Source organism: Lissotriton helveticus, chromosome 5_1 (genome assembly GCF_964261635.1).
Source record: "Lissotriton helveticus chromosome 5_1, aLisHel1.1, whole genome shotgun sequence".
Taxonomy (NCBI): Eukaryota; Metazoa; Chordata; class Amphibia; order Caudata; family Salamandridae; genus Lissotriton; species Lissotriton helveticus.
In genome coordinates this window covers 1,090,851,041-1,090,866,213 of record NC_136065.1, presented here as the reverse complement: position 1 = coordinate 1,090,866,213, position 15,173 = coordinate 1,090,851,041, and the positions used below count along the sequence as shown (strand labels likewise).

General features: G+C 46.9%; 1 protein-coding gene across 10 annotated transcripts in view; it reads left to right on the top strand.

The window, feature by feature from the left end:
* NT5C2 (5'-nucleotidase, cytosolic II) overlaps positions 1–15,173 on the top strand; it is a 509,579-nt gene that overhangs the window by 372,012 nt on the left and 122,394 nt on the right. For all 10 annotated transcript variants that reach the window (XM_078643682.1, XM_078643688.1, XM_078643683.1 and 7 more), the window contains one exon: positions 11,304–11,397. In XM_078643682.1, coding sequence (XP_078499808.1) covers positions 11,304–11,397 — 94 coding nt within the window. The remainder of the gene's footprint in view (positions 1–11,303; positions 11,398–15,173) is intronic.

Below are 15,173 nucleotides of genomic sequence, written 5' to 3'. Positions count from 1 at the left end.
CTTTTGGATTTCAGGACTCCTCTCCACTGTAAAGTAGTTGCTGCGTTCCTGCACACAGTAGCATCCTTTTTACTTTTCTCCTCTATCTGCTGAACCAAGATCCGGCAACTGTGCACCATATCTCTTACATGGCTAGTGATCTGCAGTGTGCATAGCCTTCCCTCTTGTGGAAAGTGCCATTTCAAATGAAAATACTACCCATTTGTTTCTAACATCCAATTATAGTGTATTCTACAAATAGCTGATTTTTCACCTTTCAAATCTCAGGTGCCAGGCTGGATCCAGAAAACTATCTGCAATATTTGCAAAGCGTTTGAAGGTGGAGCCATTGGACTCCTTAATGACTCTGTCCCACTACTGGATATGACGACACGGAGATTCATTGTTGTGTGTTGACATTGCTTCCTCTTTTTCTGCACCTTTTAACACAAATGCAGAACGTTTCTCGCAACTTTATTTCAATGTTTTATCAGCTTGTCTTGAAAAGTATAATTTTTTTTTTAATGTTTAATGATTTTCAGCAAAAATGGAAACACAAATAGGCATGTCAGATATTGCAGTAGAGACCATACAAGAGTAAACCCCCCTCCCCCGCTCCCACCCACCCGCCCAAGACTGAGACAGATATAATATCAACTCGATGGGAAACATACATTTGGCATAAGGACACCATACAATGATAACAAACATCAGATACCTCAAAGATCCGGAAGTAGGCATGCAGCAAAATCATACTTAATCCACCAACATAGCAAATGACCGTAAATATACACCCACCATGAAGCATTACTGAGTGCAGACTGCAAGCCCGGACAGGGAGTCAGCACAGATCCATACCTAGAGAATCAGTCTGAGTCTGGACAAGTAAGCAAATATGCCGTTAGTGGGGCCCAGAAGTCCTTTGGACGTGAAGTTTCAGGAAGTTCCTCCTCATAAGTTTGAAACTGAGTTTTACAATATAGCAGATCATGAAGCCACTTTTTTTTGGTCGGAGACACTTTCGCCCCCCAACACTGCACCACAACTCTCTTCGTAAACAGGGTAGACAGTGCAACTATACGACTATTGACTGGTTTGAAAAATTTTACATATCCTAGCAAGCAGAGTTCAGGGGTGCATGGTACTGGTTCCTGGGTGACCTCCGTCAGCATCTTTGTCACTTCCTCCCAGAATGCAGATACTCGCCCACATCGCCATGCCATGTGCATGAAATCCGCATCTGCCATCCCACACCGCACACAATTAGCATTCTCTCGTAGCCCATATTTAAAAAGCTGCATCGGGGTATAATACAGTTGGTGCAGAAACTTAAAGTATATTATTCTCAAGTTGCAATAGCTGTCAGCCGGCCAGTAAGAGCACAGCACGCACTCCACACATCAGAGGTGTGAGGGCTTCTCCCAGCACTACCTGCCATTTCAGAAAAGAGGGGTGCTCTTGCTTTTCTCGTTCGTGCAGCGATGCATTATAGAGTTTTGTGATTAGTCCCTGACGTTCTGCACTCGCCAGCATCACCTGCAAAGCCCTTAGGGTAGTAGGCTCAGCCGGGTAGTCTGGGTACGCAGTCCTGATGGCCTGGCGCACTCGCACGTATATAAACCCAAACATAAAACCCCTGTTCACATCTTTTTGTGCCTCCTGCAGGGATTTAAAGCAGCCCTTCTCATACAGATCCACAACCCGTGTGATTCCTACCTAGGGCAATTCTCCTAGGGCTTGCGGTTCACGCTCAGCAGATATATCCGGATGGGAGGCCAGGGGCAGCAATGGGGCATATAGATACGTTAGCTGAGCTCTTTCTGTCAGCTGTCGCCAGCCCCAAGCAGTAAAAAGTACAGGGTTGATCTCAGACCGAGGACCACCTGTGCCACCAGATATAATAGCTGCCTGCACCGCCATCGGGAGCACCGCATCCGCCTCTATAGCCACATGGGGCTGGAAACGCTGCGGGAAGTGCCAATAATGAGCTAACTGAGCTTGAGCGCAGAGATAATACAGTCGAAAGGCCGGAGCTTCAAAATCCCCCCGCTCAAACGGCTGCACCAGAAGATCCCAACTACACCTTGACCTCTTCTGGCCCATACGAATGTCGGTATTGCAGACTGGAGAGTTTTAAAAAGAGCCACGTTCAATTTGATCGGAATATTGATAAAAAAATATAATAGTTTGGGGAGAAAGGTCATTTTTACAACTGCAATTCTATCCGCTAGCGAAAGGGTTAAATGGGCCTCTCTCTCAGCTCTTTCAGTGATACACGTGATCGCCCGCCCATAGTTCTCCGAAATCGCAACTTCCGGATCCCTATGGATCCAAACCCCTAGATATTTCACAGGGTCAGACGACCAAGTCAGCGGGAATTCCAGTGCAATCTCCGTCGTGTGCGCTGTAAGGGGGAAAACCACCGACTTAGACCAGTTAATCCCCAGCCCTGAAAAGCATTCAAACTTAATGTACTCCCTAAGCAGCCCAGCAAGGTGCTGCCCAGGGTCACGTACATAAAGCAACATGTCATCCGCGTTTAATGATACTATCAGCGGTCTCTGTCTAAATTGCAACGCAGCCTCAGCATGCAGCTGCCGAAGCTTACAGGCAAGAGGTTCAAGGGCAAGCGAAAACAGCATAGGTGACAGTGGGCATCTCTGTCGCGTGCAGCCCTTGATTGAGATCTGTGAGGACACCCAGCCATTCACGCGCACCCTGGCAACTGGCTCATTGTACAGCACCCTGATCCATTTTAAAAAGAAAGGAGGAAACCCCATCCGAAGCAAGACCGTAAACATATAAGACCATTGGAGAGAGTCAAAAGCTTTCGCTGCATCTAGCAGCAAAACAACTGCTTGAAAATCAGGGTCAAAATATAATGTAGAGTGGAGAAAATAGTTTGTAGATTGTGCGTAGTGAAGCGCGCCGTTACAAATCCAGATTGGTCAGGTAGGACCAGTAGGGGAACCAATGGCTGCAACCTAGTTGCAATTATTTTTGCAAGGATTTTAGTATCAATACTTATTATTGAGAGTGGCCTATACGATTCACAGTTAGTCGGACTTTTGTCTGGTTTTAGCAGGGTCACTAATAAGGCCTCCCTAAGCGACGGTGGCAGCTTCCCCGTGTCATATGCCTCAGCGAATACTTCCAAGAGCCGCGGGGCCAACTCTGATGCGTACGCCTTATAAAATTCACTTGGCAGGCCATCCAATCCTGCTGCCTTGCAGGTGGGCAGGGACATGATAGCTATCTTAACGTCCTCCTCATCAAATGCCAATACCAGATATTCCTGGTGCGTGTTGGAGAGCCAGCCCAAGGCCACATCGTCTAAATATGCGCCGATCTCTTCAGGTGTCAAATCATGCTTGGCAGCATATAACTGGGCATAGAATTGCACAAATGTGTCACTAATTTCAGAGGTGGAGTAATGAGCTACCGCTTCTGAATCTATCAATTCCGCAATGTGTTCCTTGGTCCTAGGTGCCGCTAATTTCTGCGCCAGGGATCGACTCGGGCGCCCCCCTTCCCCATAATAACGAGCTATCTTCTGGCGAGCACAGTGCAGCAATTCCTGGTCCACCGTCTCATTGTGCTCAGTTACAAGTGTTCGTATAGCTGCCAGTGTTGCCGGAGAGGGGTTGATCTCATACTCCCGTTAGAGTGCAGAAATATCGGAAGCCAGCTTTTTAATGCGGCGCCGGACATCCCGCAATACTCCCGCCTGGGCCCCAATGCACACCCCTCTGATAGTAACCTTAAAGGCTTCCCAAAGCACTCCCGCGCTATCGACAGTGCCCTCATTTTCCCTAAAAAAGTTCCCTATCGCCTCATTGACCGTCTGCTTAAAAACTAGGTCTGCCAATTCTGTTGGCTGTAGGCACCACGGGTATGGCAGACGTTCGCACTTGGGGACCCGCATGTCCAGGGTTACTGGAGAGTGATCCGACAACGTACGTGCTTCATGCTTCACCCCCATCACCCACGAACAAGCGGACTCAGAGAGGGGTCTTGAACATTTGAGACCATTCCTATGGGTCCATTTAAATCTGTTTTTAACCAGTGCAAACCGACTAGGGGTCTTGAACATTTGAGACCATTCCTATGGGTCCATTTAAATCTGTTTTTAACCAGTGCAAACCGGACTATTAATAAAGTTGTTGAAAGTCACGAATTTGCGCTTTTTAAACCCCCATTTTTTGCACTCACTAGCTAAATTTGGCCGGAATACACCCTCAACACACACAAGAACCAGCTCCGCTGTAAGCAGGCGTTGAAGCACACTGGAAAGACATTAGGTCTTTCCAGTGGGAACCCAGTGATGAAGCATGTCACCACTAGGTTGGTGAGTGAGGGTTCTTAAATTGTACTGTCTCATCCCTTTGCTTTTGTGTTTGTTTTTGTTATTTCTTCCTCCCCATTTTCTTCACTCTTCTGTTGTTTATTACAAATATGGTAAGGGGTGTAAGAGTGAATATTTATACCCTTACTCTCTCGTTGTTTTCTGAGGACTCAGAGAGTAACCAGAAATCTATTCGGGACTAGGACCCCTGAACTGTGGATATAACGTGCCCTCCCGACTTCCAGGATGGCGGCACCTCCATTCATCATATAAGATCCCTGCGTCACATATTCCCCGTAGTGCCTCAGATGCTTTTTTGGGGCGTGCCTTGCCACTAGCTGTTTTGTCTCACGTTAAGTTCAGACATATATTAAAATCTCCACCCCAGATGAGCGCCACAGGGGGAAACACAGCAATTCTACGCCACACATCAGAATAGAAGGAGGGGTCATCCGCATTCGGGCCATAGACATTCACTAGTAGGACACTCATGCCACCCAATTAGCCATGCAGAAGCGCCACTTGTCCTTGCTCATCTGTCTCCTCACGAATCACTGTAAACGGGACCCCTTTTTTAACAAGCACTAATACTCCTCTAGAATAAGATGAATAGGAGAATGCCACCTTAACGCCCTCCCATCGTGTTCCCAGCGTTCTCACAGATTCCACAGTAAGGTGGGTATCCTGTAACAGGGCCACTTGCACCCCCCATACGATCTAAATAGGCAAAGACAGACCTAATCTTCTTAGGGGAGTTAAGCCCTCGCACGTTCCAGTTTAGAAATCGAACAATATTTTTCATGGTCAGCGGTCGACATTAATGAACAAAGCTGTCACGCTGCAGGACCATACCTTCCAGGCCAAATAAATACCAATACAGCATTTTGAGGAGGCATCCAATAAACAAAAATCATAGTACATTCCCATCTCAGTGTACCCCCCCCTGCAAAAAAAAAAAAAAAAGTCTCCCATTCCCACATCCCCCCTCCCACTTTAGCACCCCCAACTCGCCAGAGCCATCCCATCCCTGAACATCCCAACCCCAACCAAGAACAGAGAGCAAAATGCAAGTACGGGGTACACCCATTGGGGGGGCGTCGAGAACTTCTGTCCTCCTATCTAATAGGAGGTGGCTAAGCAAACACCAATGGTGCCAATAGTACAGTAATGCATCATAGTTTCTGAGGCCACAGAGGGCGGTCCCAGACGGTACGATGAAATACATCGCGAGAAAAACTACTAGTTAGTAGCGATAGGCATTATAGATAGACATCCAAGAAAACCAGCGCACCCAGATAATACAAAATAGTGCAAACTATAACTAGATAATAGTGCCACTGTCCTCATCAGTCCTCAGTCTCAGAGATTGTTTGGGATTCGCGCCGTCTCTTCTTCAACAGCTTTGCGTATTCCATGGCAGCCTTAGGAGTGGCGAAAATTTTGTAGGCATCCTCAGACCCTACCCGCAGGCGGGGGCTGGATATAGCATTGCATATGGGACCCCTTCCGTTTGCAGAAATTTTTCACAGCACCATACTCCTTGTATGCACCGCCTGCACAGCCACAGTATAATCAGGAAAAACGGTTAGGGTGTTCCCTTGATGTTCAATAGTCCCCTTCTCCCTGGCCATGCGCAGAATAGAGTCACTGTCCCAGTAATTAAGCACCCTAGCAATGACTGGGCGCGGCGGTGCACCCGGGACCGGCTTAGGAGCAAGTAAACGTTGAGCACGCTCGATGATGAACATAGGCGATAGGTGAGTGGTTCCAAATATCTCAGTGATCAACTGTTCAATGAAGGACTCCATTTTCCCCACATTTGTGGACTCCAGCAGGCCAAGAATGCGAATATTGTTCCTCCGGGAACGGGCCTCTGAATCCTCATTCTTTGCTTGAATGAGGGCGAGGACCTTCTCCATGTTCAAGGCCTTCCCCGCAATGTCACTTAGGCCATCTTCTGCGGCGGACACCCATTGCGCCACCTCTCCCATACTAGCTTTTTGTTTTTCTAGTTGGGAGGACATGTGGTCTAGGCGGTGATTTACTGCCGCCATCGTGCCTTCTATAGACTGGAAGCTCTGCAGCATGGCTAGTAGCGCGGTTTCCAAAGTGGATTGTTCCGGTCCCGGGGCATCTGCCTCCGCATCCAAGACTGCACTCTGGGGAGGCTGAGATGTCTTGCACGTCTCAAACGTGAGGCGCCGCTGGGACTTGTCATTCCGGCCTATGGTGTCTCCAAATAAGAACACTCTCCCACACAGAATGGGGCACACCCCCTATACAATAGGCAGGGAGAGCAACCAGGCCCAGTCCACTGCGGCAACAGGATCCAATTCTCCACACCACCAATATCAATGAGAGGCACGTACTGATATTACATAGGGCAGCCAGGCCAGCCAAATCTAAAAGGCCATCCACCGCCCATTGAAAAGTATAATTTCAACAGTGTGTAAGGCTATCCCTCCCAAAGACCATAGGACGTAAGCTGTGCCACACCTACTGGAAGCAGATTTCGGCAAATGATCTACATGTTTATCTTTGACTCGTGTTTGTACCCAAAGAAACTAAAGTCCTGAGATGAATGTTCTCTGATGCACCTGAACTCTATCAGGGAGCTTCAAGTCAAGGTTTACATAACAGAGCACAAAAGATGATGCCGGTCCATTTCGAAGGTCCAAGGCCAATCCGAATCTTCATCCTCTGAGAAATCCAAAGGGAAATTCAAAGACAATTCTTCAATAAAGCACAAAAAAGCCAAGCAGGATTCAACTCAGTCCTGCTACTCCTTCTCTTGGGAGAAGTTGGACAGTCAGCAATCAAAAGTCCTAACTCTGACAGCACTGTTTGTTTCAGACCTGATTGGTTAGAGCCAATGCACTCCTAATTTCTCAGGACATAATTCACTTTATAGCTGATTGAGACCTTTAAGGAGGAGATGTTGCCATTGTTTTGAATGGGTCCGGATCCCTCTGGTGTGGTTTTGGACCCTATAGATCCATCAGGGGTTCAGTTGAACTTTCACTGGCAGCCTCCACTCCAGCACCAACTGGCCAGTGCGGTCTTGGCCTGATATCTCAATATACTTTCCCAGCTCAGCTCCAGGTTTGGCTTCAAAGACCCGATTTCTTGACTCCACCCTATTCCGCTTTCAGGTCCTGAGATGAGTTTGTCAAGATCTCAGCCTGTGTTGTGCTACATGATAACTAAAGTGCAGCCAGTGCTTGGGAGGATTCTCCTTTTGTTACCTTACTTCAACACCAGGGGGCCTATTATGCATTTTCATTGTTTGCGCCGGGCGCATCTATTAAAAGATGCACCCGGTGCAAACAATGAAAATGCGCCCTAATACTGTGAATGCACGGCCCCCAGGGCAGCGCATTCCTGTGAAAACACGAATCCGCTTTGTGTTATCACATTGCAGGCAGCACCCGCCTCCACTTTTACAGGAAAAGAGATACCCTTGCAGGCGGGTGCAGTCAGTGACTTGGGGGTTCATATGACCCCTTTCCCCCCATCCAGACGGCAGCTCTCAGGGGGCGCACTCACAGTGCTCCACCTAGATGGCAAACTATGAGTGCGCCCTTTGATAGCTACTTTGCCTCTGCGCCCCTGTCTGTAATATGGCGCAGGCGCACAGGCAAAGGAATCCCCTTATTTACATATGAAACGCCCCTATGCAAGTGACGGAACACCCCCTGAAGGTAGCGCTTTAAGTGCACCAGCGCTATCGGTATTACTGAAGGGGACGCACAAGCTTCTGCACCCCCTTCTGTAATACCAAAGTGTCCTTGGGGCGCAAAAAGCGGGTGAAAACGCCTACTGCGACCCCGGGGCACTTGCTGTAATAAGGCCCCAGTACTAATAGGTTGGAAGCCATGTTATGTTCTGACTTTTATCTGGCCTGAGGACTGGAAGATGTTCCCCACAATGAAGATGATGATGAGGAGGCAGATATTTTACTCCTCCTTGATTCTACTGATGCTGGACTTTACCTCGATCTTCAGAATGTCAGTGGTTTAGACACTTTGTCTGAAACAGAAATGCCCTTGTGGACCCCATTCTGAGGAGAGTGTATCATTTGCCGTAGTTGTATTCAGGGCTTTAAAAGTCTTGGGTTTGCAGTTGCCTACAGTGGAGACTGCGGAAAACTTGCCAACTGAGATTTTGCAGCTTGGGCCATCAACGGCTGAGTCCTTTCTACCATTTGATGAAGCTTTGACTTTTGTGGCAACTTGGTCCGAATCTTGTTCTCTGCTGCCTGTCAGATTCTGTTTTGCTGCGCACCACAGGCCTGCTCAAGGTCTAACATCCAAATCCAGGAAGTCTTAGCGAGCAAGGTGAGCCCTAATGCTTTTCCTACTGCTCCTCCAAATAAAAATTTCAAAAGAATTTACAATGTAGACAAAAAAGTTTTGTATTCTGCAAACTTGGCCCTATGATAATTGAAAGCTCTCATACACAGTTATAAACACATGCAACACAGCGATCTGATGTCCCTGGGATTTTCAGATTTTTCTTTGGCTAAGCTATGTACATGATAGGCAGGACGTGTCAAAATATATCTTGAGGGTCTCTCTGGACACTACAGACTCTCAGCTGTGGCATGGGGAGTGCTGTCGTTTTCAGACGACACATTTAGATGTGTGCTACCAGTGTCTCTCGGCATATCAAAACTTAACTGATTGACATGCTATTTGATGGAGTCAGGCTTTTTGGTGAGAATGTGGATTAGCTCGGAGTGCATTATGGCTAGTGGGCTAGGGCTGGGGTTATTTTCTCTCATTCACCAGTTCCATTTGCAGTACCAGAAGTTTCAAAGTTATTCAAAGGGCCTTGCCTACTGAGAAGGCAGCCCCCAAAACCTATCCAGCCTTTTCATGAATCAAACGGAGCGAAGGTGGCACAGGCCGTGGCCACCAACAGATGCAGAAGTCCTCCTACTTGTTCCTACTTGCTGCAGCACAGCTACGCCACTTTCTTTTCCCTTAACTTGGTCATTTGGGGAAAGTGTGAGGGGAGGGGGGGGGGGGTTGCAGGATTTGTTTTTTGCCTACTTGCTGGTGTATAGTTACTTCGGACCAGTGGGTCCAGTCCTTCAGGTTATTCAATTTGTCCTTAAGGTTGTTTAATGTGCTTTTTATTCACCATGCCCCACATTCCTCTAGTTTAGGACCAGAACTTGGTCATCGTGCTGCCATCCAGCCAGAGAAGTTCAGACTTTGCTTGCCAAGGGTGCAATGGAACTGGTACTTGAGACAGAGAGGGGCACAGAATATTTCTTGACTCTCTTGGTCCACAAGATGGATGGGGTCTGAAACTGATTCAAGATTTCAGACTTCTGAACAACTTCTTCAGGAAGAACAAGTTCATTGGCACAGGCACTTTTGGTCTTGAATCCTGGTGACTGGATGGTGTCCATGGACTGACAGGTTGTGTACTTTCATGTGTCCATCCTGCTGGTCCAAATGCTTTACTTCCAGTTTGACATGGGATTGGAGCACTCTGTTTACCGTCCTGCTCTTCAGCCTGTCTCGGGCCCTTGGGTTTTTACAAAAGTAGTGGCCGGTACTCATCTTATGCAGGTTTGCTCCAGTTAGTCTCAGACTACTAGAAAGTGGAATTTATGTTGCTCTACACTGTGGGGTTCTCCATCAGCAACTGAAATCCCCCCCTTTGGCCTGTGCAGATGATTCCCTTTTTTGGGGCCATTCTGGACAAGAAGGCCTTCGTGCCTATGCAGTGGCACCCCGACATTCATGCTATGATGCCAGTGTCTCAGACTCATGCCTTGGTGCCTGCCTTGATAATTCAGATGCTTCTTGGTCTACTGGCGTAGGGCATACGCCTAGACCCTCATGTCAACAACATCTGCATGTCAGAAGGAGCAAGATGGCATCTGCGCTGGTGGTTGGTGCATGCCATTCTGGCATGTGGCAGACAATTCTACCTGCCCCCACCAGAGCTTACTGTGGGGACGGAGACATTGCGAAGGTCACCAGACAATGGTGAGATCAGAGGCCTCTGGTCTCCTGTGGAACTGCACCACCATATCACCCGTGATCACCTGTAAGAGCGGTATTTAAGGTTAACTTGTTCTTAACAGCCTTCCCAAGCCTATATTCCCCAGTTACCTTCTCCATGTTTGTCTGTCTTAGGCAAACAGCTCTTTATGACACTCAAAGTTATCTGAATACTTGGGTGGTGCTTATCTATAAAAAACAAAATAAATAAATAAATGATACTTTCCCTTTTCCACATTTTACATGTACCCAGGAAATTTGTACTATTTAAATTCTTGAATAATAAGTTACTTGATCGTTTTATTAACGCTGTGTTGAAAGGAACGGACTATTTATGAATTATAGGTTAGCAGTCGATATGTTGTCACACACTTAATTGCATAGGCGACACATCTTACAAACAGTTGTTAGTTATGCTTCTTAGGTCTCTTTGCTTGTCCCCATGCCACCTTTTTCTTCCCACTTAAAGTCCTGACTGTTCTCCTCCCACCCCTTTCAATCCCTCTAGCTAACCAATTTGTGGGTTACTTAATTAAAGTCTGTTTTCAGCAGTGGACAATTAGCTTTTCAGTTTATGATTTTTGCAGTTTGTTATGGGGACAGTGTGTTGTGTGTGTGGTTTCATGCTAATCTCAAGTGATTTGAGCGTGCAAAGAAGATCCGAGATTAAAAAAATGTAAAAGCGACAACACTGCTTGCTCATTTCCGATAAAGTTTATATCGAAAAATAAACCCCTCTGTACATTTTATTTGTACATAGCGCCTACTACCAATACCCATTGGTTCACTGCCTCTTTAGTTTCACATTTGCTATGCACTCGAATTTGTTCATATATTTCCTGCTTAGTTCTCGTGAAAGTAAAGCAAGTAGATGTTTTCTGCTATTCTACCTCTGCCTAACTGCGTTAATTCTACATAAGATCTGCTATGTAACTGCCATATGGCCTTCTTTCTGGCAGCTGTGAAGCTGGTTTCAAAGACGGAGACCTCTTCATGTCATTCAGGAGCATGTTTCAGGACGTACGAGATGCTGTTGACTGGGTTCATTACAAGGTAACATAACATTTTGAAAAATGCTTCACATCTATTATCAGTCACTATGAAATGGAAATAGCAGGCATAAATGCTGTTTTGTGTGTTATTGCTGTCTGGGGGACTAATGTGAAAGCCCAACTTTTTAGGCAACATGGTTCATTTTACTAATTTAATCTAAAAACAACTTTTGTAATAAGGGCACCTTTACCCCGGTATATTAATGGTTATATTGCAGGATCTGAATGATATTTAGGCAAATCCACTTTGTTTTCAAATCCAGAAGTAAAGATCGTCTAGTTTCAGTGGCGTGAGATGTCGCATAAAGTATGTGATGCAGGGATGTTTCCATTAATCATATTGTTGAAATATTTATGAGGATTTATATACTGCGAACATGACCTGTGAGGGTATCGGAGCGCTTTACATGTGGGCGGAGTAAGAGACAAGGAGGAGACGAGAACAGTAAAATATACGAGAGAGGTACAATCGGAGAAGAATAACAAGTTGAGGATCATGACCTCCATAGGAAATCAGCAGGATAGTAGTCATGATCAACAAATGAATAGTAGTCAAGGGTAAGATCAAGAGACATACTGTGTAATCTTAGGGCAAAAATGTGTTTATCAGAAGTATTTTCACTTCTTTTTTGAAGGAGGTGGTAGACTGAATCAGATGGATTTCCGTAGTCCGACAACTCCAAACTTTTGGCGCGATACCCGAGAAGACTTGTTTGCACGTTTTCTTTTTGTGGGAAATCTGTGGTTTCAGCAGCAGGGAGCTGGCACTTCGAGATGATCTGCATTCACACGATAATTCTAGTTTGTGTGCCAAATACCCAGGGGTATTGAAATGTAAGGCTTTATGCGTCATAGACGCAATTATTTTGTTTTATTTTTGCCTCATAAGAGAGCCAGTTCAGGGATTTTAGATCCGGGGAAATGTGCTTGTTTCTTTTTGTTTAGTGACAAGTCTGGTAGCAGCATTAAGAGAGGCCCTTAGCGGGGCCAGATTGTATCTAGGCAGGCCACAGAGTGTAGCACCTTCGTAATCCAGCCTAGAAATGACTGGGGCTTGGACTGCAGATTTAATATGGTCCTAGGAGAGGGAGGGTTTTAATTCCCGCATAATGCTCATCTGAATATTCGATCCTTTGGTGGCAGTAGTGATTTGATCCTGCTTGTTCAGGAATTTGTCCAGTGTTATTCCAAGATATCTTGCATAGTCTATAACAAGAGGTAAGCAGTTGAGAGATTGTGGTTAGGTGGGGTAATGAGGTGGAATTCCGTTTTGACAGAGTTAAGTTTGTGATGGCTGTGAGTAATCCAATTCTGATTTTTTTAGCGTCGTGTTGATGGACATGGTGTCTTCTGGAGAGGGAATTTTCAGGTACAATTGGGTGTCATCTGCATATGTGTGATAATGAATGCTAGAAGATGTCAAGAAGTCTGCTAGAGGGTCCATGCTAAGTTGAAGAGTGTAAGTGAGAGGGCGAATCCCTGTTGGACCCCTAGGGTGACCGAAGTGGGCTTGGACAAGGATCACGTGAATGATGTTACGGATTGTCAAACCCCAGCATATTTAATCAAACAAATAAACATTCTAAAATACCTATTGTTGGCGATTGCTAGAACTTTTTTCCTACACTGGCTGACCTCTCTGAATTGACTTTGAGATTTTTTCTAGATCAGATTAAGGAGTTAAGAGTAGTAGCTGCCTTCTTGCACACATGTTTTGCAGGGATTTAGGGACAGGGATGTGGTTTTACACATGCAATAGCTAGATTAATAGTTTATTCCTTAGCTTTGAATGGTAAGTGCATACACAGGCAGCTTCCTGGAAAGCCAAGGGTGTCCACTGTGTCCTTGGCTTAGATATGTTGTTGTGTTACATGGAACTCAGTTCACTAAACCATTACTGCATTGGTTGAGGCGCTAAATTGGACTCAGAGATGGGGGGAAGCTACCTTTAAAAGCCTTGTATTTATTTCTCCTTTGTCATTCCTTCGCTGTACATAATATTGCTTTGCGTTCTGTTCTAGAGGGTATTATATGATAAAGATTTAATGACCGATAAGAATACTTTTCTTGGGTGTTATTGTTGTTCTCCGTAATAGCAGTCCTTGTTATTAGTGAGCGGCCCGCCTAGCTTCCTATTCTTTGAAGAAATCAATAGTCTCCTCCAAGAGGGTGGTTCTTGGAGCAGGAAATGATGACGTCTGCAAGCTTGACAGCTCAAAAGGGAGTAAAAGATTTCAGATTCTTGGTTTTTCTCTTTAAAGAACGATTTGAGTGAGATTAGACTTTTTAAATGTTGTTATAAGTATTCTGGGATTCTATTGGACCAACAGGAATCCAGCAGTCTTCATCACGTGGAACCTGATGATGAATTATAGTTAGGAAACTTTTCCAAGGAAGTCAAGTCACAGGAACCCCACGGGATTTTGCCTTCACACACAAAGGTGTTTGTGGAGCAAGGATGCTAATGCCCAGCTGCCTTTTATGATGCTATTCCACAAAATGGACTCCAGATATACAGAGAGGTGCATTAGACTTCTGGAAGTTGTAGTCTTGTTGTTGACTTTTCTCTCTGAGCACATGTGCAGTGTTATCATGTATTAGGATTGCACACTTGCTGGGGGAAGTTGGACTTTGCCCTGCTGGTGATGTTAAACTTCTTTACCTTCTTTAAAAGAACGGCATGTGTTAGTCTAACACATGCCATTCTTTTAATCTGAGTGTTATCCCTTCGAGCAATAAAGTATGTATACTTGCGGGGGCGTGGCCAACCAGGCAGCGAGATGGCCGCTCTGTGAGTGAGCTCCGCCAGCTACACATAGAAATCCTTCACAATCCTTCTCCAAGACCCAGAAGTGCCTGGTCTTAGCAGCGAATTGGCAGCGGACGCTGACCTCCTCCTCTGACCTGAGTTTTGAGAGCACTGGCCGCCGACGGGCACAGCTGCAGCCTCTCGTGCTTTGGGCGGGCTGTGCTACGCGGGAGACCCGCTGCTGTGGAGCCGCCACTGGACGCCGCTTCCGACTACAGGCCGGTGATTGGCGGGCCCTCCGGAGCCCTGACAGAGACGGTGTGCGGACCCCGGTGATTTTGGGCTGTCCCATTTGCAAGCTACCGGTGAGTCACTGCTGAGCTGCGGCGCGGACATACCCTTGATGACTCCCCGTTAATCTGTGCAGTTTGTCGCTGAGCTCCTGGGAGCGGACGGAGAGATCGCGCCTGAGGCGAGCCCGCCATTTCGCTAGTGGATTGATTGCGGTGGTTCACGCGGCGGCTGTAGTCTGGGCCTGCTCCCGCTGCTCAGTGGTTAATTTGTGAGGGACGGTCCTGTGGAAATAGGTGCCCTCTGGACACAGCCCCCTAAGCCTACACACGACACCCCCTACTGCTACTTTGTATCCGCGCCTATCACACCAGTTCCTTCTAACTGCGGTGGGGCCCGACTTCCTGTGACTGCTCGATACCTGGTGGGGTGCCCTGCTTGGCGATACACTGCTGGAGGCCGTGGGACTGCTCTTGCGCGCAGGGGCTCTGTTGTCAACGCCATTTTGAAGACTTAGTGCACCCGCCTGGGCCCGAGCTGAAGCTTTGTCCCCCCCTGCCTGCCCGCGCTGGTCTGTGGATGAACGCGCAGAGCCGAGACGGCTTGGCGGAGCTGGGTGCACAACACCCCTGTGTACATCTGGAGCCTGAGAGTTGCCCTGCTTGTCGCTGTGCGTGCCACCGCGAGGCCCTCTCTACTGTGCGACATCTCACGCGCCATACCCTTCACCGCAGGAT